Consider the following 22,035-nt stretch of genomic DNA (forward strand, 5'->3'; position numbering starts at 1 on the left):
TTAGTAGACATTTTTGCCTCATTCCTGCAATTGACTCTTGTCTTATTTTGAGCTGTTAAACTTAGGGCAACTATTCATCCGCTACTCATTAGCACCAGTGGTAGATTGCATGCTGGGGAATTCAGGAAAGCTAACCTTTTATGCCCAAATATCTTTCTCAAGAGGAAAGATCCCCTTTGCTCACAGGAAATTGCTTTCTAAATGGGTTAAGATGGGCTAAGACCCAAGACATTGACAAACCCTTCCAGTGATGAAACACCTTGGTGGGCACCTCAACAAGACAGCCCCGGGGTCCTTTAATGATCTTATTAAAGCTTGTGGAAGTGCTTAACATGGTTGCGGCTTTTGCACTTTTAGGTACTTTCTTAAATAGTTAAACCTTTAAGAGCCGAAATAAAGCTATGTGAAACTTTACCTCCCAGAGAGAGATGGTGTACCTATTCCATATCTTTCCCTTTGATCCATGCCAACATCCAGTCTCTCATTCACCCTCTCCTATACCTGAATATCAGGTGGTACCTTGACCCAGAGGCTGTGCCAAATGTGACAATGAGCCCTAGGGATTGGCTCACTCGGCTGTATATTTACAAGAGGTACTATCACATTTTCTAATTAGGAGGCATAACAAGAGCAATGTGCTCTCAGCAGGATTGGCATGAAAGAAAAACAGATTAGTTTTTCCCTAATAAAAAAAAAATGGCTGCAATGTACCATTCATCAACCCTAGCAGCTGAACACAAAGTGGAATGTCAACAGTTGCAAGGAAGTAAATGGAAGTATATGAAAGGAATACGTAAATATATTGTAAGTGTGACTATCAGAGAGGAAGATGTAGAGGATATAATGAGAGAGGAGGAATAATATAGGGAGAAAGACAGCGCCAGGGAGGCAGCGAGTGAGAGAAGTGAACAGGGTTTCTCCTGGTGTGCTTGGTGGAGTGGGTTATTGAGAGAGACTAGTGGAGCGAGGTAAGACACAAGGTCGTAACACACCTTCCTGGATACTTGACGGCCTGAGCCGTGTGACATTTAATTATTCCTAAAACATATACTGCAGTATGCACGCACAGGCACACATACCCTTGCCTATGCTTTTAAAACCTGCCTATACATTTGAAGTGATTCGGATGCATGTTCTGTATTTGTAAGTCTATTGGTTCGACTGTATCATTTATGGGACATACTTTTCAGCTGACAGATTCGTTTTTGACAAACAAAGACAGTTAGGCATGACGAGCGTGAGGCAGATAGAAAGTGTACTCGACTAATGTTAGATGCTAGATGACCTATACTCATGGCTGATCACGGCAAGATCATTTAGAGGAGACAAAGGAATCTAGCCAAGTCTTTCAGACAACCAATGCATCAGGAAGCCTCCATATACAACTTTTGAACCTCAGTCAAGTACCATTTAGGAATCAATCAAACAAGCTACATTTATGCAAAATCTGACATCTCATTTGTTTATTTATACTAATTAAAAAATAAGTACATAACTGCAAAGTAAAAGAACAGCTGTTGCCTCGCAAATGTGTCAAAAGCATTTCAATCATCCAAGCAAAGTAAATAGACTAAAATGCTGGGCTTTTTTTTTTTGAAACACCAAAGGCATGGCATTCCTATAATTATGCAGCAGTGTCAACAAAGCCTGTTCATAAATTCAATTTGCTATCTGTCATCTCCTGCATGTTGTGCAGGGGAGAAAAAACACAGTGGATCGATTGAGAACTCAATTTCTGATGGCTCGCATGCAGCCTTCGTGATTCATGGGGGAAAAGAGAGACAAATAAGTTCTAGAATTTGAAAAAGCTTGTGTCTGGTACGTGTGGGTTTCTAATATATCGGCACATTATGACATCCTTTATACCACAAGTGAAAATGGTAGCAACAGTGGCATGTTAATTGGATAGATAAATAACAGTACGAGCATACAAAGTAATGACATTTGTCAAAGTCACATATTTTAATCAATCACAGCTACATATCCTCTGAATTTATTAAAGCAAAGCACTCTGCTTCCTAAACAAATGAAAGTGTTTGACATAAGGAACATCAGGAATAAGATATATGTCTCTTATCCGCTTCTATCTACTATCCTTCCAGTAGCCAATCCCTGAGTCTAATTTGCACTGTAATGAGATCTAATGAGTGCTTACAGGCCTTGTCCTTGATGTATTAAAACCACTGGAAGAGAAGAAAAGAGTAAGAGTTTAACCTCACCCCAGTCGCCCCCCATGACTCCAGGAGAGTATATGAGAGAGAAACGGATGAATAAAGAGCAGAGGAAGGGTTTGCTTGATGCAGACTGTTTTTGAACACATTTGAGCCCATCTGTTCCCCTACTGAGAGTCACCTGTGCAATTAACCTGGACCATTAGCCATGAAACAAAAACCTCATGGAGGGGGGGGTTGTTGCTGTATGGCCAGGTGGAGAGGCAACAAATACACGTTGTTTTAATCTTGCCTCCCTCTCTCTACTCTAGCACCTGGTTTTGTGTTACTTTCACATCTGAATTCAGGCTCAGTCCTCTAGACCTACACAACCACCTGCATTACTCAATTCCCCCCTCCTCTACTCTCTCACTGTCTGGCTTTGAGGGGAGTCACCCCCCCTCCCTTCACCCTGCTTACCTGCAGACCCAGGCAGACAGAGACCATTACTGCCACAGAGAGCAAAGAAAACACAAGTGCCGGAAGGACAGCAGTCATGCACCTGTTACGTGTCCGTCCTTTGTTTTTCACTCTCTCCTTTTTATTCCATCGCCCTGCAGTCCAAGCAACAAACTCTTACAAAAGCTTTGACACAATGACCCTGGAAACTTTTCAGACATGCCACTGCCTTTAAATTGTGGGTGTGCATGTTTGCTAATCTACTGCAGTGAAATAGAGAGGAGGGGAAAGGGGGACGGAAGGGTAAGATGGCTAATAAAAAAGACAGATTTGCTTGCTGATTCATCTGAATTGTTTTACTGTAACAACTTGATGAGCAAACCCACTCATGCCCTCCCTAACTGAATTAGGAACGCTCCCACAACCCTCCACTCCAGAGGGAAGTGCATTGTAGCTTCTACTTTCCTATTGATATGAGCCCCTGTGTGGCGCCAGGGTCAGGGGGGGGGAGCGAGGGAGGGGAAATGTGAAGAGGGCCGAATGTCTTGAAGATGGAAAAGGTGGGTGGGAGGTCAGAGGTGAATTGTGTTTGACATGCATGAAGTAAAGATAAGTATTGGAGGTAGGCTGGCCAGGTCACTGCAGGCCTGGTCACTGCAGGCCTGATCCCGTACCCTGGAAGAAAGAGAGATGTCCCCACTGCGAGAGACTCGGGAAAACGCGGAGAGAAGTTGGATGTCGACAAGGGAGAGATGAAAGTGGATTAGCCGCCGTGGCGATTTGCATTCTGTGGTGGAACGAAAGCCCCTGCGATGCACCGAATAGCTGGATGCATGAATAAGTAAACAAACAAAAACAAAAATAAACCCTCCATCTGGATGGATGCTGCCAGGACCCAAGTGGGAAACAGTAGGGAGGGGAAGTTGAGAGATAGGGGGGGTGGATGCTTGCAACATAGCAGTCACCACTCTTTGCTTCCTCTGCTGTAATTTACTTTTACTGCCTGCGGGGCCCCCCCAGTAACCATATTGCTATTGCTATCTATCCACTGCTTCTGGCTAGTTTGCCCAGCAACACCACCAACGCACAGGGGAGAGCTCCGACCGAGCAGTGACAGATGTTTAGATGACACACTTTCTCCAGGCCACAGAGGGTCAACATGTCAGGGTGCCAGCAGGGCCACAAGACCCTGTCCTCACAGCGGAGTGGACCACGACTGATGCTTTTCTATAGTCTGGCTACAGCTATTTTTAACTACAATATGGTAGACCCTGAACTATATGTATTTTCACTGTGGTCACAAACCAGGTGTAAACAATGATGGGTATGCTCACTGTTATCTGATCTAAATGCTTGTGTGGATATTGCTATGTTTAGCAGTATTGTAGTATCTCTGCTTGTAAGAAACACTCTTTTTTTTTGTTGAAATAAGACAATTCCAGTGAATATGTGTGTAGTTTGGATTTAAGGTTTTACTTTCCTTCTGGTTTCCTGATGATGAGGTGCTTCAGTGTACATGTATGCTACCTACCACAGTGTATTTTTACATACTATAAGTGGGAGGTGTATTGCAATCTGAACACGTTCTGCTGCTAATTCACATTCAAATGTGTTTACATGCTCAGCATTAGAAGGCTTTATAATGATACAGCAACAGGAAGTGCAACCGTAATCCTCTATTTTAGTGACTGTGTGTGACTCGTCTACATTAAGGACCGTTTATGTGCTTTTCTTTCAACGGTTTGGCTTACATATTGCAGGGGAAGTATGTCAAAGTGGATGAGGTGAAATAGGGCCGGTAAGATCAAGAGGTGCAGGTGACAGCAGTTTGGGTGAACCTCAAACCTTTTATCACCTTTCACACTGCTGCTCTGACATATGGATGGAAACTACTGCCATGGCAACATCACAAGGTCTTATCACAGTCACATATGGCAGGGCATAGTAACTGTACACACATTAGCATATGGAAGTGTTCATACAAGGGTCACTTATATGGATTTTTTAAATAAAAGGGATGTCAAAGTGGCTTTGGAAAGTGGATGCGATAAACATTTTGGGTTTCATCCATCCAGGGCAGTGTCTATTACCTATTTTACACAAGTGCACATATGGATAGTGGATGAAGAGATTTGGAATTGAGATCCAGTTAACTTCTGAACCAAACCACACGTGGGCTGTTTGCATCAGTTCAAGGCGGTGCTGTCTGGGGAAGCTAAATGGATTTGACAATAGGATTTGATTGTCTTTGTAGTGATGGTAATTAGGTGTGATTGACTATAAAGTGACTGGTGAGGTCCAGATCTGGAAGTGGAAATGATCAGACACTTTAACTACCCACAAATTAATGAGATTCAACTGTGCCTGAGCTGAACATAGCAAGGAGAACAATTAACTAAAGGAAAGGGATAAGACACATGCAGATGGTAGGATGAGTATAGTGAGTGTGAGATGCAGACATAGTGGAATGAAAAAGAGAAAACAGGAAAGGCAGAGATATCTGATGCATGTCTCACTTCCTTGATTGTGACCTTAACTTAATTAAGTTAAAGATAACAGATAAAAGTGATTAAAAGCTTTAAGGTGCAATTTAATTGGTGTTCTTTGTCTTTATCTCAATACAAGAGAGCGTGCCACACGATTTAAGATAACAATACACATAGAGGCATAAGGCAGGCGGACAAACGTGGGCGATACTTTTCCCTGGTCTTGTCTTTAATTGCTAATGAAGTATTGTATGTATCATATCATTTTCAAGGGCTTCCTTTAAAGCCAGGCTCGTTTTCCTCATGCTGACAGTTGTTTGTAGAAATGCATTGGTAATATTATCATTTGGGGTGTTTTGTGGTAATACCTTCATTCACAACACGTCATTCAATCGGGTGTGTTTCATTATTTTCATTTTCTTTGTATTGATTATTCTCTTTTCCTACAGGTTTCTAGTCATGCTGCCTGCTCCTATGGGTCTTATTTGAGATGCAGTCAGCCATATTCTGTACGCCATCATTGCTTAAGGCAGATTCTACTCGAGATATAGCACAATCTAATATGCTGTTATGTATTAGAATGGGTGTATGACAGCAGATAATCCTGGTGCCCTTGTTCACGTCTTCCGAGGTAATGAAGGAATTCACCAATCTATACTCAGTAGTTTCAGAGCATCCTGCACTCCGGATCGAGTCAAATGCAAGGACAAAGAAAAAAGCAATTTGCTCAGAGTTTGGCATTCCACTGCTGTAACATCCATATGCAGATGTTCTGAGAAATCATTCATCTTCATAACTCATCAGATATTACAATTATATACCCAGAGATGGACGCCATCAGTTGCATGACAAAGAAATGACACTTTAGGGAATAAACAGGGATCGCATTTCAAGGCATTGTGCCATAAATCATCATTACATTCTGGAAAGGTCTGTCCTTCGTCTGTTCGTTATATTCGGTAGCAAACATGAAGGTCAGCTTTAGCTTTCTAATACAGGATTCATTTCCCAAGCTAAGCTGAGGAATGGTGAGTCTTATAAGGCACTTTTCTTTTATCTACTTAGGTTTCTGACCTTCACGTCTCAGTACGGCTATCTCCCCCGGTGATATTGTTTGCCATGTCGGCTGTGCTGTGGAGACACTATGCAAACTTATATAGCTAACCTGTTCACCCCAACACTGGCTGTCAGCGCGTGTCAATGATCACCTAGCTGGTAAGGCTCAGACGCAGGTATGCACTGGCCATCCGGCAGCTGTCAGTGTCACACAAAGCCATCAATCCACATCTCTGCCACTGTCATTGCTGACAGGGCATCGCCGGCCACAGACAGCTGCATAGAAATATGCCAATTTAGCTTAGCATGCCCAACTAATAGACACTTGAATTAAAGTACTGCAAAAGTTATTCGCAATTTCTGTCAGGGAAATGGAGGCAATACTAACTATACATTAAAAACAAGTGATCCATCAGCCAATTACAAAAGGTGAACAATATATTTTGCGTATGTGGGGTCTTCAATGCGTATTATCTGACCAATGCTACATGTGAATCTTCTTGATTCAACATGTCCAAGTGTGGCTATATATACATAACATTGATCGTACTGACACTGCAGTCAAAGCCTACACTAACTTGGTTTGCATGTATTTAGTAAAGTCAATGCCTTTTTCTTTTATAGGGGAGCCCACTTTTATTTATGTAAACAAACACTTGCTCATCTTGTGTGAAAGGTTGACAAGGAGGATGCATAAATAGAAGCTGCAGGCCCATCATTGTCAACATGCCAACCGCTCTCTGCAGAGAATCACAGAGACATGGAGACCTCCTTCTAGCAGGCCTGGCTGAACGGGAAATATGCCCAGACGACAATCACTTGCTCAAAAAAGTTTTTTGGAGAAGGAAGGAGGATGCAACTGTAACTGAAACAAATTGTTTAAATCAAAATAAAACCGAATCTATTGATTCAGTTAAAATGACAAGGAACCATTCGCTGCCAGCTGGTTCTTAAATTATTTGACATTTTGTTAAATATTGTTGACTTTCTTGCTTTGCAAAGTTTAACATAATAAGACCTACATTTTTAACGGAGTGATTGAGTGTGAGGTACACACAGCTTCCAGCTGTTGCGTAAACAAAGACAATCACATTTATGATGATGATATTGTGTTCAATAGTTTTGTAATTTTAACATAAACACTTTGACAGAACCTATTCTTCCACTATAATATTCTCAGAGAACAACCTAATGAACGGTTCTGCATTCTGCTGCTGTCTGCAAGCTGTTGCAAAAATGGATTGACGCAGCTGAGTGGGCTCCAAGTTATATAGAAAACATATATAATACTATGCGGGTCAAACTTAATCATAAAGCAACATCTGTTTTAGGGTGTTAATGGATAATTGTATTTATATTTACATAGTTTGTTCCAAAAGTGTTTTTTCCAATCAAGTAAGTGAGAACATAAATGTTGTTAAGAAAAACTATTTCTTCTAATATTACATGAGAGCAGTTTGATTACCATTAATGCATGCAGTGAAGTAAGATAGCGGACATTTGGGGCAACCATAAAGGGTGTTGTAAAACGTGCAGGCTGCTGTACAACCAATATGCTTTTACTCTTGATATTCCTCAGGTTGGCTATAACAATGTTTTGTAGAGGTTCATATGGTGGAGGCTCTAACACCTGCTGCTACAACTATTGACTTACTGAAAACCATACTGTATGAAGTATGTCTAAGAAAAGAACATGTTAAACACAAAGTTATACAATATTCCTCTTTGGTACCTGGGGGAAATGCCTGGCCTGAATAACATGTTGAAATAACTTTTTTTTGTCCTGGTTGTTTGTTTATTTCTATGTGCCTTATGCCAAGCTGCATTGAGCTCAAAGCATGTGGGCTTTCCGGCTCTGTTCTAAGCTTAGTGGATTTGACTGGGATACACAGTTGACATGTGGGGGCAGACACTTGCCCCAGACGGGAGCACTGACCCCCTTGATGCCAGCAGAGCAGGCGGCCAGGGGGCCTGCATCTCCTCGCCTTGGAGAAAAAAAAGTCCAGATGCTAGACCATGCTCCGGCTTTTGACACACTGTGCATGCTGCTTGTGACATTATTTCATATGCCGCAGTCAAATAATAACATTACTTTGGGTTTATTCTACAATGTTTAACAATGATTTCCAGTGAAGTAAAGTGATTGCGTAAATGTGGAACATCTGGTCAGTTCAAGAGAATATGGGAATCCACTTAGAGAAAATTAAAACAAATGGGGTGACCGGGTAATGATTTCATAAGCTATTTCCTACATTAGGATTTCTAATACTTCACAAGGAAAACACGTTTAGCTCGGCACTTGTCTCATCTATCAATCATGCTTGTTGAAGAGGAGCATAATATACCCTCTGCAATGCACTTGCAGAGGGTATATTATCACGTTTTATCAACTGGGAAATGGCAGGAAAGAAATATGAAAACAAAAAAATCTGTTTCCTAAAAGCATTTGTCTGCTTCCCCTCCCCCAATCTGGTGCCATCCTGACAGAAACTAAATGAATTAAACTTTCATTAAATATGCATTTCTTTGTTAATCATTTTCAAGCGAAGAGGATTAGGTCGCAATTTGTGAAATGACATAAAATCTATCCCTTCTCAAAAATAGCCTCTTGAAATTGCATTAAACACAATAGTATTATCCATCAAACAGTATTTAAAGCTCTTTAAAGCATTAAAATAAGTAAATCAGTAAATCCATTAAAGAGATATTGACCTGTAAATACTTCTCTTAATACAATGGCCATATGTTTACTCCATCTGTTAATGCAAATGGGTTTGTAAACATAAAGAATGTGCTATATTCAGGTCAGCAGACATACTTATCTATGCGTGTGTCTGTCTGCCTGTCTGTCTGAAGACTCAAAGTAATGAACACAGGAGGTATATGAGACTGGAGGTATATGAGAGTGGAGATTTATTTCAGTGCATGAATTAGCTTTTCAACCTTACAAATGCAAAATTAATGTGGAAATGTTTGGCCATGATTAAATAATGGTAAGATGAATTAAAAAAGCCTCTTTGTGCCGAACACTACCTTATTTTCATCAACCTTCACAGAAAACACGGCTGATGCTCGGCATGAAATATTGACGTGAAAGGGCTCCTCAAATAACCAACTCAAAATATCTGAAGCACACATTGAATATTAGAACAGAATGGGAGAAAAGAGCCAAGACTCTCAAGCCAAGGCTGTCAACTGGAGAGGAGTAGAGGCAGAGAAAAGAAAAATGTGCAACAAGAAAACACTGCATATCGTGCTATATGTGTTCCTACCAAACAGCTTGAAGAGAAATTGAGAGAGAACACAAGAGCTGCTGTAACCTTCAACCTACTTCTGGCTCAGATTCCCATTCACATAATCCATTTCAAAAGCTTGATTGTCCTTTCTCTGATTGCTTTGCACATGAAAACGAGTTAGTACACATAAAATGATATATTCAAGGTTTAATGAAAATGTGTAGTCAGTGCAGGTAAGAACCTTGGAAGGGGGAAAAAGCAGCCTCGGTTTAGCATATATTGAATTTCAATGAAAAAAAGTATGTTTCATAACTGCCAAGGTCATTGTGTTTGCGACAGTCCAACGAGCTAGGTGTTGGTGTGGAGGACAATCCCCACTATCTCCAAGGCTGCAGGCAATGTTGCTCATGTCATCCTCATGTTTTATTCATGAAAGTCATATTATGGCATTCAGAAACTGAGATCAAGATCTGCTCTGGCAGAAATATTTAATATCATACCTACTTCTCTACCCTTCTCCATCTGGTTAGCCAGCATGAGAGAGAGGGGTAGACAGATTCCTCCAGCTCAGCCATGTTGGATTATTAAAAGTGAAGCTTTCAAAGAGGTCACTGCTCAGGAAAAAAAAAAAAGGTCTAGCATGCATCAATTATCTTGGAGAGTTTGTGGCATACTGAAGACTGTCTTGTCATATTTCCCAATGTGGCTGAGCTACGGGGAGGTTCTTGGCTGCCGCTCACATTTAGAAGCTGGTGAATTGTGGAAATCTCAGTCTGTTTGTCAGAAAATGGACAAAAGACCACACTGACTACTTGCAAAGCCCCTTCAGGCTTGACATTCCTTCTCAATGTCATTGGCATAACCAGACACAGGCCTCCAGCTCTGTCGCCCTAATTTTTCATGTCGGAACAACTGCAACTTACACTGATCAATAAACAGTTTTACTGGCAGTGCTGAAGGACAATAGAGTAATTCAAATGATTCACAACCATAAATATAACACGCTGCCCGCAAATAGTCACATACTGGAGGAATGATCTTTTTTTCTGTCGTGTTGCTTGTACATGACCAGTGATAAATAACAACAGGATGATGGTGTTGGAAATCTAGAGCCATTTAGAGCCTCTGTTAGAAGTCAACCACAGCTTCCCGTCTTCATGTGGGACCTACATATTGCGTGCCACAATTGCAAATTCTATAAGGGTCCAAAGTCTTTGTAATTATAAATGTATACCCTTCGAAACTGTTACTAATACTGAATTAGAACACTCTTTCTTTACATGTGTAATGTGCATCTTACTGCAGAGAATAATGTGTTCTTTCTATGTGACCAAATGTACCATGGAAAAAAACAAGCTAAAAGTAGCATCCATCTATTGTTTGTAAGCATTGTATCGGCTATGGGAGTAAGTATAAGACATCTTCACAGCTGCAAAAGATGACTCCCCCCACTCCTACACATTATTCTCTTCCTTCAGAGTTCACATCTGTGTGAAGCACAATTCCATGAAACCCCCTCTTCTATCCTCCTGTTCTCCTCGTCCTAACTCCCCACCTGCCTCCCTGTCTCTGCCTCTGTGGTGGCGCGGGGAGAAGTGGCATACCTTTGTTCATGTCAATCAGCTGCTTCTTCTTGTGCTGGCGCTCCTGCTTCTCCCGCTCTGCTTTCTCCTTCGCCAGCTTGGCTCTCTTGATCTTCTCCTCCATCTCCTTCTTCTTGTGGTTCTCCTTCATTGCTTCCTGGTAACACACACACACACAGATACACAGCCATATATATCAGCTTCTTGCCTCTGCTACCATCAGTTTGTTGGTGTTTTTGTTGCTGTCTAGTGTTCAAACCAGCAGCATCTCATCAGCAGTATTTATTTTTTCTTTCTAGTCTGAGATAAGCTTCTGGAATAAACAACGTGTCTGGGCTTTTTAATACGAGTGTATTTGTCTGCAAGCCTTGTGCACTACTTTACATATTTCCAATCACTCACAGGGCATTTTTTTGTTGTCAATAAAACATCAAAATACGCTTCTAAAAAAAGCAAGATGATAATCACACATATGTAGCATGCTGGAATGGGATGCATGGGATATTTCCTTTGACAATATTGAGGAGCCGTGGCACAAGAAAAGAAAAGTGCAGCAGCAATGTGTCAGTCTCTGAGGATGGAGACAGAGATATCACCCTCCTCCTCCTCTTCCTCCTTCGTGACCGGCCAAAATGTCAGGAAGGAGTCAGAGAAAGAGAGATAATCAACGGTACGGATTCAGCCTTTACAAATGTGTCAGTTTGTTTTTGTGCCAACAGAGAGTAAGATGGTACCATGTGACCTTTGCGGACAAGAAAATGTTCTCTCATCCCAGGCGTCTAGCAGAGCATCTGACAGGACCCATCATAGGTACTGGTGTTTGTGTGTAAACGTGTCATACTGTATCCGTATGCATGCAAATCCACTGTGTGCCTATCCTGTCCATTGGTATCTCAGTGATTCTGCTCATCTGTGGTGCTCCATCTAATGTATGCATATGTGTAAGTGTGTGTGTCAGTAAGTGAAGGCATGGCCCTGTCGTTGCACTGATATAATAAGTGGCGACAGTACGCCCCCCCCATCTAATGCCCCTGTGGTCCTGATGTGTGTGTCGTGTTGGCAGCTAAGACAGAGGGATTACAGGGATTGTGGGGAAGGAACAAGGAAAGAGCAGCTCATGATGCCAGTCAATAGCAGAGCTTTGCTCCATGTCCAAGGACACGAGCCCTCATTATCACTGTCTCCTTGTTGGATGACAAGGGCAATGACAGAGAGAGGGAAAGAGAGGGCAGTATTATAAGAGAGTGAGTGTGCTTTTGTATTATGTGCATTATACAAGAATAAGATATGTTTTGCTTTGTCAGCTGCTTCCAAGTCGATGAACACTCAAAAATCAACCTACATTTCATCACTTCATCGAGGCTGTGTAAATGATACAGTCACGCTCTATAAGGGCTATTGACTGAGTGCACTTTGCTGCTGTTTTGAATTAGAGAGGATGATGGAGAGATGTGCTGCATATTCAGTAATGCAACAGTTAACAAGTGCATTCTGTTTAAGTGATGGGCAGCACTGCCAGCACAAATCCAATTGATTTCTGTCTTCATTCGCTGACAGGACAATTCATTTTTGAAGAAATATCACAGCATAAATCAACATGTACAGCATAAATTGGCAGATAAATTATGCAGATTACAAATAAAATCCTGCCGGCAAAACTTATTTTAAACAAACAACTAATTCTGACTGTAAACATGATTATGCAACGCAATTATGTTGCTCTAATCACACAGCACCACTAATTGCCATAGTAACAAATATGTTTTCACAGATTTCTTCCCTCCACCATTCTCTTTGACGGCCTCCATTTTGCCGCCGGCAACAACTGATTCTATCAGGTCTCATTTTCTTGCCGACTCTGTATATTGTAGGAGGATAAACAATGCTCATGGGATGTGTGAGAACACTCTTCAGCGCAGGGAACCTGTTTTACACCACATCGGAATGAAGTAAACAAATATGGTTCGTCTCAAATCTGTTCAAATATTCTACATGAATGTTGACAAATATATTTAGAAAAAAATCCATGCAATTTGATTTTGTCTTGGTGTGCTTTTATCTACTCAAGATCAAAGAACCTTACTTACAATATGATTTCAGGTGACCATAGAAACAAGTTATTTTTAGCTTTAACAATGAGTCATCCGTCCCCCTTTGAAGATAATCACTACAGTTATAGTGCCAACCAATAAGAGCATCATATTTTACAACACAATCATCCCACTGATACCTGGGTCTAAATAATATTTAGATTCTCAAATCTGAGTGTGGAGGTTAATTTATTATTAAACATGAGGATCACTGACTAGCTATCTATATCATTTTTTCATTTTTCTCAATTGTTAATAAAAAGAAAAACAATGCATACTGGCAAATAAAGTCATATGTTAAGAAAAGGAGAAAAATAATGCCAGTATAAAAAAAAAAGGAAAAAAAAGAGAAACATTCCTTGGTGTGTGTGAGCAAAACCTCCATTAACGCTGATAGCTCTGTAAGCACTGTATCTGTGGCCATTTCTTTATAGCCACTTCAATATTCGCTTGTGGCTCTGAATATCGTGTGTAGCTCCTTTAACACCAGGTGGGGTTGTCAACAACACTATAGAGAGCAGCACTTTCAGCCTATATGAGCCGGAAAACCTGTCCATCTTATACACACCAGAGGCTACATACACTCTCTTCCTCTTAGGGCCTCTGGTGTGTTTCAGATGCACATTATGAATGCTGCTCTGTCTATAACTGGCGTGAAAACTGAATGGTGTGCAACCCACAGGTCCAATCTACCAGCAAGGGCCACGAAGCATTTTCCCTTTGCAGGTCTGTTCTTTCAATAATTCACGAAATGTGTTTTTTGTTCTTCCTTGACCCTGCACAACACAATACATCTCCCACAGCATGGCTCCCCTTCATGCATACAAGTTTTCCAGTCTAATGATGGAGCAATGAGTATTTCCAACTGCTCAGTTGCACCAGTGATCTCACACAGAGAGTGTCACTGCTATATCTCATTTGAATTTTACAAACACTACAGCGCCGGGCTTTAGGCAGCAAATGTGTTTATTAGCCATCTGTTACACTGTGTGCCAGGATGTGAGGGGAAATGGCTTCAAGAAGTTATAGGTTACAGATTGTGAGACTTCTGCTCTGCGGTATAGATGTATTCCCATATTGATAGCCGACCTCCAAAATCTGCTGCAATGATTTGTGAGTGCTTGTATAGTTAAAAAGAAAAGAGGACAACTGACAGTGATTCAGCAAGAAGGTGGGCCGAGTGGCTCTGCTGGAGCATCATCTTCAGCATGATTATGATAATTGGTCATATTGTGAAGGAATTAGCAAGCTTTAGAAATATGAAATGGGCTCCGAAGTGGACGGATACACCCGCACACAGAAACAAATTATCATTCTAATCTCATAGATGCTCTATCTTGCTTCTTTGGGAACCCGGTCTGGGTCTTTTTGGTCTTATTCGAAAGTCACTCAATTAACAAGGAAGAATGTTAGCTCATCCCAGTCCATCTGCTGTGCTTTGATAACTCATTAATGGAAAAAAATCCTCATCCCCCCCTGCTCCTGGTCAGGATTACACATACAGACCCTACGATTGCATTTCACTCATACTCTATTTCAGAATATGGCAGCAGCATTAAATTAGCAAATTGTTGGACTCTTCCAATACTGACTCCATGTGCTGAAATCAAATAATATTTCATTGGTCGCAGAAAAAAAAGAGAATTGGACAGGATTGAGGGAGAGTAAGAGAATGAAACAGAAGGAAAGTAGAGTTAATGGATTCTCTTATCAGTTACATTCAGTTCTGTGAGGACTGTCTGTCAATGCGTTTACTCAAATGCCTCATGTCGGTCGGGTGCATTAAGCCTTAGCTTTTTAGTAAAAGCAATTTAGGGTGACTGTATTGCAATGGAATTCTTTAATACTGCAGATGCTTTGTGCTGTGAATGCATTTCACAGGGCAATGCAACAAAGACCGAAGTTAGCAAATATGTTCTGTCTGAGTCAAACAACTCAATGTCTCAATATTGAAATGAAAGTCAGAGGCACGCCAGGCATATCAAGAAGTTAAATTCAGTGCTCTTCAATTATTAGCTGCCAAGAAGTCAAAGTGTTCATTAGATGTGCCATTTGCAACACATCAGTACTGATTGATGTAGGTCGACTTTGTCAAAGATAAATAACTAGCAGACATATCCCTAAAATCCCTTTGCTGACAAGAAAAGCAGGAGAATGCTAAAAAATAGCTAGCTTAGTTATTTTCACAGGGTAGGGAAATAATAATAAAAACATGTTAGTAGAAAACCATTGATTCCTTGTGCTCTGCAAGCAGATGGGATTAGCCTTTCTGTCAGCAGAGCTGAGGAGCCAACAACTATAAATAATATCTGAAGAATATGGTGATTAAAGGATTGTTTTTATATGAATACATTAACTTAAAACCATCCCCCCTATTTCAACCACACCACAACACTTTACCCACTCAGTTCCCTCCCCTTATCCATAGCAGGAAAGTTTAAATCAGTAATAAAATATTCATATGCAGCTATTTGCTTGAGAGAATAATTTATTTTCTTGGGAGGATGCCTCTTTTTGTGCAACTCTGGAATCCTTGAGGGATGGTTGTGTTGTGAGTTGGTGCACTTTGATCAGTGGGAATGAAAAGTTGGTTTCAGATGGGGATCAGAGTAAAGAGAGGAGAAGGATTCAGACAAGGGGACCTTGCCATTCACGTTAATAGATTGTGAATACTGAGAGCATGCCTTTTGGACACCATGTCATCATCCTGACACCGGGATCTTTGGGGCGGTGCCAGGAGGGAGGCATGCACCGCAGAAGGTGGAAAAGCAAAGCCATTTGAATAAATGTTTAACAGCCTTGCCTATTCAGGAAATAAAGAGCACTTGGTTTGTTCTGAGATGATGTAGTGTTTATCTTGTCATTAATATTACCTATTTAAAAACTAAACTGCTTCGGTGTACAGTATGTGCTTTATTCACCGCCCTATGTAACCCCATATATATATATATATACATAATTATATAACACTGGCAAGAAGCAGAAATAGTTTTTTTTAGATGAACTTTTTTCTACTTTAGGACTTGAAATCTTTACCTTCTCTCTAGACTCATTACCTACCAATAAAATCCAGCAAGTCCTGCAGTGGACAGTTGCTCACACACACAAGCAGCTGCGACACTATGTTAAACGGGTTATGAGGCTTGCCCAAGACTTGAAATAGCTCTTTTATCAGCAAGACACTGGAATTATAATTTCTCATAGTCTGAGGTACTTTCAAATCATATCTTTTATCTGTTTTATAACTTTGTCTTTCTCTTACAGCTCCCAAGTCGGTACTAGATCTCACTAAGTACTTTATCAGCCCTAGTAGGGAAGAGAATATGTTCACAAGTGTCTACTCTGAAGCAGAATGATGTTCTGTTTAAACTTCTGAAACAGGTTTAGACATCAGTATGCTCAGGACAATGCCATTAAGCTATGCTGTTTCCCTTTTGGTCTACAGCTCAGTAGTACTGCAAAGCCAAAAAAGGATGTATGTGAGCTTATACCCATACTATGTATATCATCATTTAATACATGTTTTCACTTCTGCATTCACATAATGTGCTTTTAAAACAAAGTGTCTTGTTAATTATATTTTATGAATATTGCTTCCTATGACATTAAATACATGTTGGATCTAGCATGTCAATTTGACCCAAATGATCTTGAATAAAATAAAGAACACTCACCTGAAACACAAATATTAGCAAAAGAAAAAGGTAACAATTTACTTTAAGCCACCGTTAACTAAAGCACATTAAAGCGGTTCATACTTTATAACACAATGTAAAGACATTTGAAGTGTTTATTAATAAACAGTGTTTTCCAGCAAATTGTAGTTCCTCAAAACATCATTAATCATTAGAGAGGAATTGTTCTGCTTGTAACTACTATAAACGATACATTGGGGGACTTTAATTGAATTGACCTACTGTATATTCATTACCTACCAGACTACTATGGCATTGAAGAAAACAAAATAAAATAAAAACCTCAAAAATGACAAAAAAAGAGGTTACCTCTGTGATACCTAAAAAAGAAAACTCTTTCGAGCCACAGTGGCATTATGACCTACTCAAATATGACATATAGAAGGAAATCACTCAGAGTCAGCAACATGCACATTCTTTCAAAGAAAAGTCCAAGGACTTAAAATACAATTGAAAAGGATGTCAGGGCCAACAAAGGAATATAAAAACCAAAATAGGTGGCCAGAAAATATGCTGCACACAAGAAAACCTTATGGCAGTTTGATATGAGGAAAGCAGAGTCATCTCCAGAACTGAAAATAGAAGCATATTGGCTCAAAGGCACAACTCTAAGTGGAATATGAGATGACTGTAAGGCAATGTTTCCATCCTTGTTGTTCACTCCCAGATTACAGCTGTATAATGTCCTCTGTGTCTCTGGAGCAGATCTGTCATAACACAGGCCTGCAAGGGCTGGCCACAGTGACACACTATGAAGACAACGCGTTTTCCGTCTTAAAAAGGATCTTTCACTTTCGGTTGTGGTCTAAAACTATGGTCAATATTAAGGATAAACATATAGAGTTTTCTGAGATGAGTGTGTGTCTTCACCTCAACTACATATCAAAAACAGCTGTCTGGAGTTACTGGCTATGGCTAAATAATAGCCAACATAATAACACAAAAGCATACATTTTTATATAAATATGCCCAACCAGACCCCCAGTAGAAAAAAAGAGGCTGAATGTAATCCGTATCTCCCCAGGCTCATTTGTTTTAAATGTATACTGTTCCTATGCTGCCTGGTGCATACAGTTTGATATGTGGTTGTAATGAGCGACATGATGTGATACAGATCGGTCAGGTTCAGTTTTTAAGCTGCTAAGTGATACCAAATAAGAGGTAATCAGCCCATGCATCGGCATGTTTTGTAGAAATGTTCTCAATCATATGAATCATGTCATGCTACAATTATATTATAAAGAGTTCAACATCTAGAGACATTTTTCTTCAGCTGTCAGTTTTGTATTCTCGTAAATTAGTAATTTGTATGCATGCAATCCTGCTGAGAATATGAGTTCCATCCATAAGAGTAACACTGTAATGTTTTCTCCATCGGTTAAGACCTACTGAAAGTCTGATGCGTGCATATTTAACACACACATTCTGTTCACTGACATCCAATATGTGTGAGCAAGTGAAAGTGTATGCAACATAATGTGCATGTGTGGGTGGTGGCTTCTGTCAGTTTGAATGTGTCTACTTTAAAGGAACCGACAAAGTCTAATCTTGACGGTTCCATAAAGTGTATGTCCATATGCACAAACCATAAAGCATATACTCACCAAGAAGAGCAGGCGGAAGTTGGCGAGCTGTCCGAAGAAATCCTCCACACTGACTGAGTGGGGGTCAAAGGCCAAAAAACTGCCTATATTCTCGTAGAGCTTTTGCATGTTCTTGTGCATCGTTGACAGTTTTTCATACTGCTCCCTTGAATGCTTGGAGAAGCCGTGAGAAAACAGGGTTAAGGAAAAATGGAGTACAACATCAGACACAGACTGAGTATATTCAAAGGCACTGTAATCATCAATGTAATGACACCTCAGCAATATGTTCATCCATGACCAAAGAGGCCATTGTGAGAAATGATCACTTCAGAGGCTTTCGAGCATTCAAAAGCCCACCTATGTCAAGGTCAAACAAACAAAACACTGGATAAAGAAGGGTCAGAGACAATTTGATGTGCCATTACAATAACCTCTCCAACTCACTTTGGAGTCAATGGCATGGTGAGCTAATAGCTGCAGCCCTGGAGTAATGGAAAGGTGTTTTGTAGTCAGCAGCATGACACAGATGGTTGCTGGAAAAGCTGATTGCAGTCATTGTTCTATTGTTTCTCCCAACAACAGTGGGGTCAGGTTGTTTTGAACCTCACAGCTCACGTCGCACTGTGTAATTTACTGAACAGGCGAGCACTTTTCTCCCGGTGAATGGCTATTGACAGCCGACATCAGTTAAGCATTATCACAGCAGCCACTGACCTCATGGAGACTGCACTTGGACACTCTAAGACTCACACACCTTGTGTGGCCTGCACACTACACAACTTTACAGAACATACACACACATATATATATACTGTATATAAACTAACATATACACATGCCTGCACATGCTCACAAAGGCAGACAAAAAAAAAGAACTACCATTATTTTAAACTGTGTGTGTTTTAAATAATATTAATGGTTCTTCTTAAGTGTTTTTAGCTATTACATTTATATTTTCTATCATAGCTCAAATCTTATGACTATGATTTTTTAAATGTGTTTTTTTGTTTTATTTGTATAGGGCTAGGCATCTGTTCCATTGGTCACCAAACATGGTACTTAAAGGTAAGTGCTGAGATCTCACAAGGTGGCAACACTCCCTAAATAGGCCTAACAGACCAACATGAATGAGCAGTCAGGTGATCAGAAAGATGAAAAATCATGTTGTGCCAGATTAGCTACTCTATTAGCTATTCCTTGTTGAACAGAAAAATGGTGAGCGTGCACCACTTTGTCAAAGTTGACATTCAAGTTACCTTTAATAATCCTATGAGATCATTTACAACCTTTCTGATAAAATAGCCGATCATTGCCCTGATGGACCTTTGGTTTTAGAGAGAACACTTCTATGTTTCCTGATGTAACAAGCTAATAAATGTAATATTCTCAATAAAACCAAAACGTAATAGTTCAGCTTATGAGTCGATATCATCGTTTTTTAGACAGTTTGGGCACCATTTCATTTCACAGTAAAATGTCCATAAATCCTGAATATCCTATAATACTTGATATCTGTGTTCAGTGTAAGTGTTGAGAAACAAGGCTTTTAATACAGACATAAACATTGATTTTTGAAGGGTCCGTGTAGCATGATTCAATTGTGCTTCTGAATGTGTTGCTAACATATTAAGGCAGCTGCACAGGTACAAATAGACACAATAAGTGGCATATGCAGTCGCCTTGGCAACATACAAAAGCTGGTGGTACAACATGACGCCTGTGATTGTGTGTCAAGGTTAAACAGTTATAAGATATTGTTATTTGTTAACAATATGCAATGATGATGTGAAGGTCCCAGATTTTTCTACAATGCCATTTATTCATAATTTGTCTGTCTGTCCTGTCGTCTTTGCATATGTCCATGTTCAGAGATGTTTCTTTAGGCACATGTGTAACTCACATCTTCCCCACATGAATACAGTCATATGTGCCTGTACAAATGTGATGTATTTGTGCTCTTAGTGTATGAATGCGCACATGTAAGTGTGTATGGATGGATAGGCTTTGAGTAGCTGACAGAGAAAAAAGCCCTGACAGGGTCGGCTGGTTGGAATAACTCCCTGTGTGCTAGTGTTTACCAAAGTCCAGGTTAGCACCGAGCCCACACACCGGCCCGATGGATGGACTCATCCTTCTGTCTCTCCTCTTCCCTGTCTCTATCTCCTTGTCTGCCTGGACCTGATGTATCCCCCCTGTTTCTGTCAGCTTGCCTTTATCTCTCCTTTTGTCCACCTCCCCCTCACTGCACTTATGTGTGAAAACCCACAGGCCCTACATTTGGATGTAAAATTAAACTTTGCCAAAGAAAGATATCTTTTCAACATCCAAACTTCTGACAGAGTTGTACTGTATTGAAGTTTTTTAGTTTGGTAAAGTCTTGAAAAGGCCCCTTGGAGAGGAATACATCCATTTCTAGGGACCAATCTGCCACAAACCAAACCATGTGATGATGACCCAAATCTTATGTTTTGGTATAGTCATGCTCTGACCTGGAATGTTATTTTCTATAACTGTTACATGTTTTTGTATCTGAAATTCCCCATGACGTACTGCTACTGCTCTGCCCGTAGACTTTTAAGTTAATTAGTCAATCTCTGTAAAGCTTTTCCTGGTTAAATAAAACACAATATATACTGTATATATTTGTGTGTCAATTATGTGTGAAACTAAACTTCAGTGATTCATCTAATAAAACAACCACAGCCAGTTCCAAGTACTAGACTATGCTTCACTTAACATGCCCCTTCTTAATTCCTAGTCGCTGTGAATGGAAGATTTCCTCTAAAGGAAAATAAAATGAGAAAGCACAAATATGTATAATGTTAATGAAAACAAAGATCAGCAACAGGTTCATGGCAGAAAGCGATCCAACCATTAATGTGTCAAATTAGCAGTAACAGAGATGTTGATATTGTATGGTGATTTAGATACAATATTGATTCCTCTCAGCAGCAGAGTCCACACTGCCTTTAGTTTGTATGGTCGGGTCACAACTGCTGCCTCCCTTGTAGGATTTAATGTAGGATAAACATTAGTAAAATATAGAGGCAGTGGTTATTTGTTGGTGCTTGTTGTGGCTTGTTTATTTTTCTCTGCTCTCCCCCGCTTAGTCTCTTTCACACACACACACACGCTGAAATACACATGTGTGCACGTGCACAGTGGTAGATGTGTCCCGCTGGGGACTGGACTGACTGGGCTTTTGCTCCTGGTATTTCCACATCAAAGACATGTCATATTGATGGATTGACACACACACTATCCTGCAGCAACACAACCGGAGCTGGAGCCATCATCAAACACACATACTGACACAGGATGAACAGGCAACACACACCCACACACACACACACACACACACACACACACACACACACACACAGACAAGAGCACACATTGTAGTTTAAAAAAATGCACACAGTCACACACCCAATTATGTAATGTCCCTCTGTCAGCTTGTCTGTTACTCTTTCCTTTCCCTTAGTTTCTAATAGCCTTCTCTCCTTCTCCAAAGATACATCTTTGTTCTATGTGTTTCTCCTTTCTTCCTGTCCACCACTCTTTTGAACACATTCCCTTTATAATTCTTTCTACACCTCCCCTTGAAATTCCCTCCATACCATTCTCTCTCTGAAACAAAAACTTATTTTCTTTCTCTTCTACTCAAGAGTGAACTTTCAGAGGCATGCTGTCT

General features: G+C 40.3%; 1 protein-coding gene across 1 annotated transcript in view; it reads right to left on the reverse strand.

The window, feature by feature from the left end:
- Positions 1-22,035, reverse strand: part of diaph2 (diaphanous-related formin 2) — a 341,446-nt gene that overhangs the window by 44,009 nt on the left and 275,402 nt on the right. The window contains 2 exon segments of the mRNA XM_034137301.1: positions 10,992-11,127; positions 18,360-18,524. Coding sequence (XP_033993192.1) covers positions 10,992-11,127; positions 18,360-18,524 — 301 coding nt within the window.

Source organism: Trematomus bernacchii, unplaced genomic scaffold (genome assembly GCF_902827165.1).
Source record: "Trematomus bernacchii unplaced genomic scaffold, fTreBer1.1, whole genome shotgun sequence".
In the NCBI taxonomy this organism is placed as follows: Eukaryota; Metazoa; Chordata; class Actinopteri; order Perciformes; family Nototheniidae; genus Trematomus; species Trematomus bernacchii.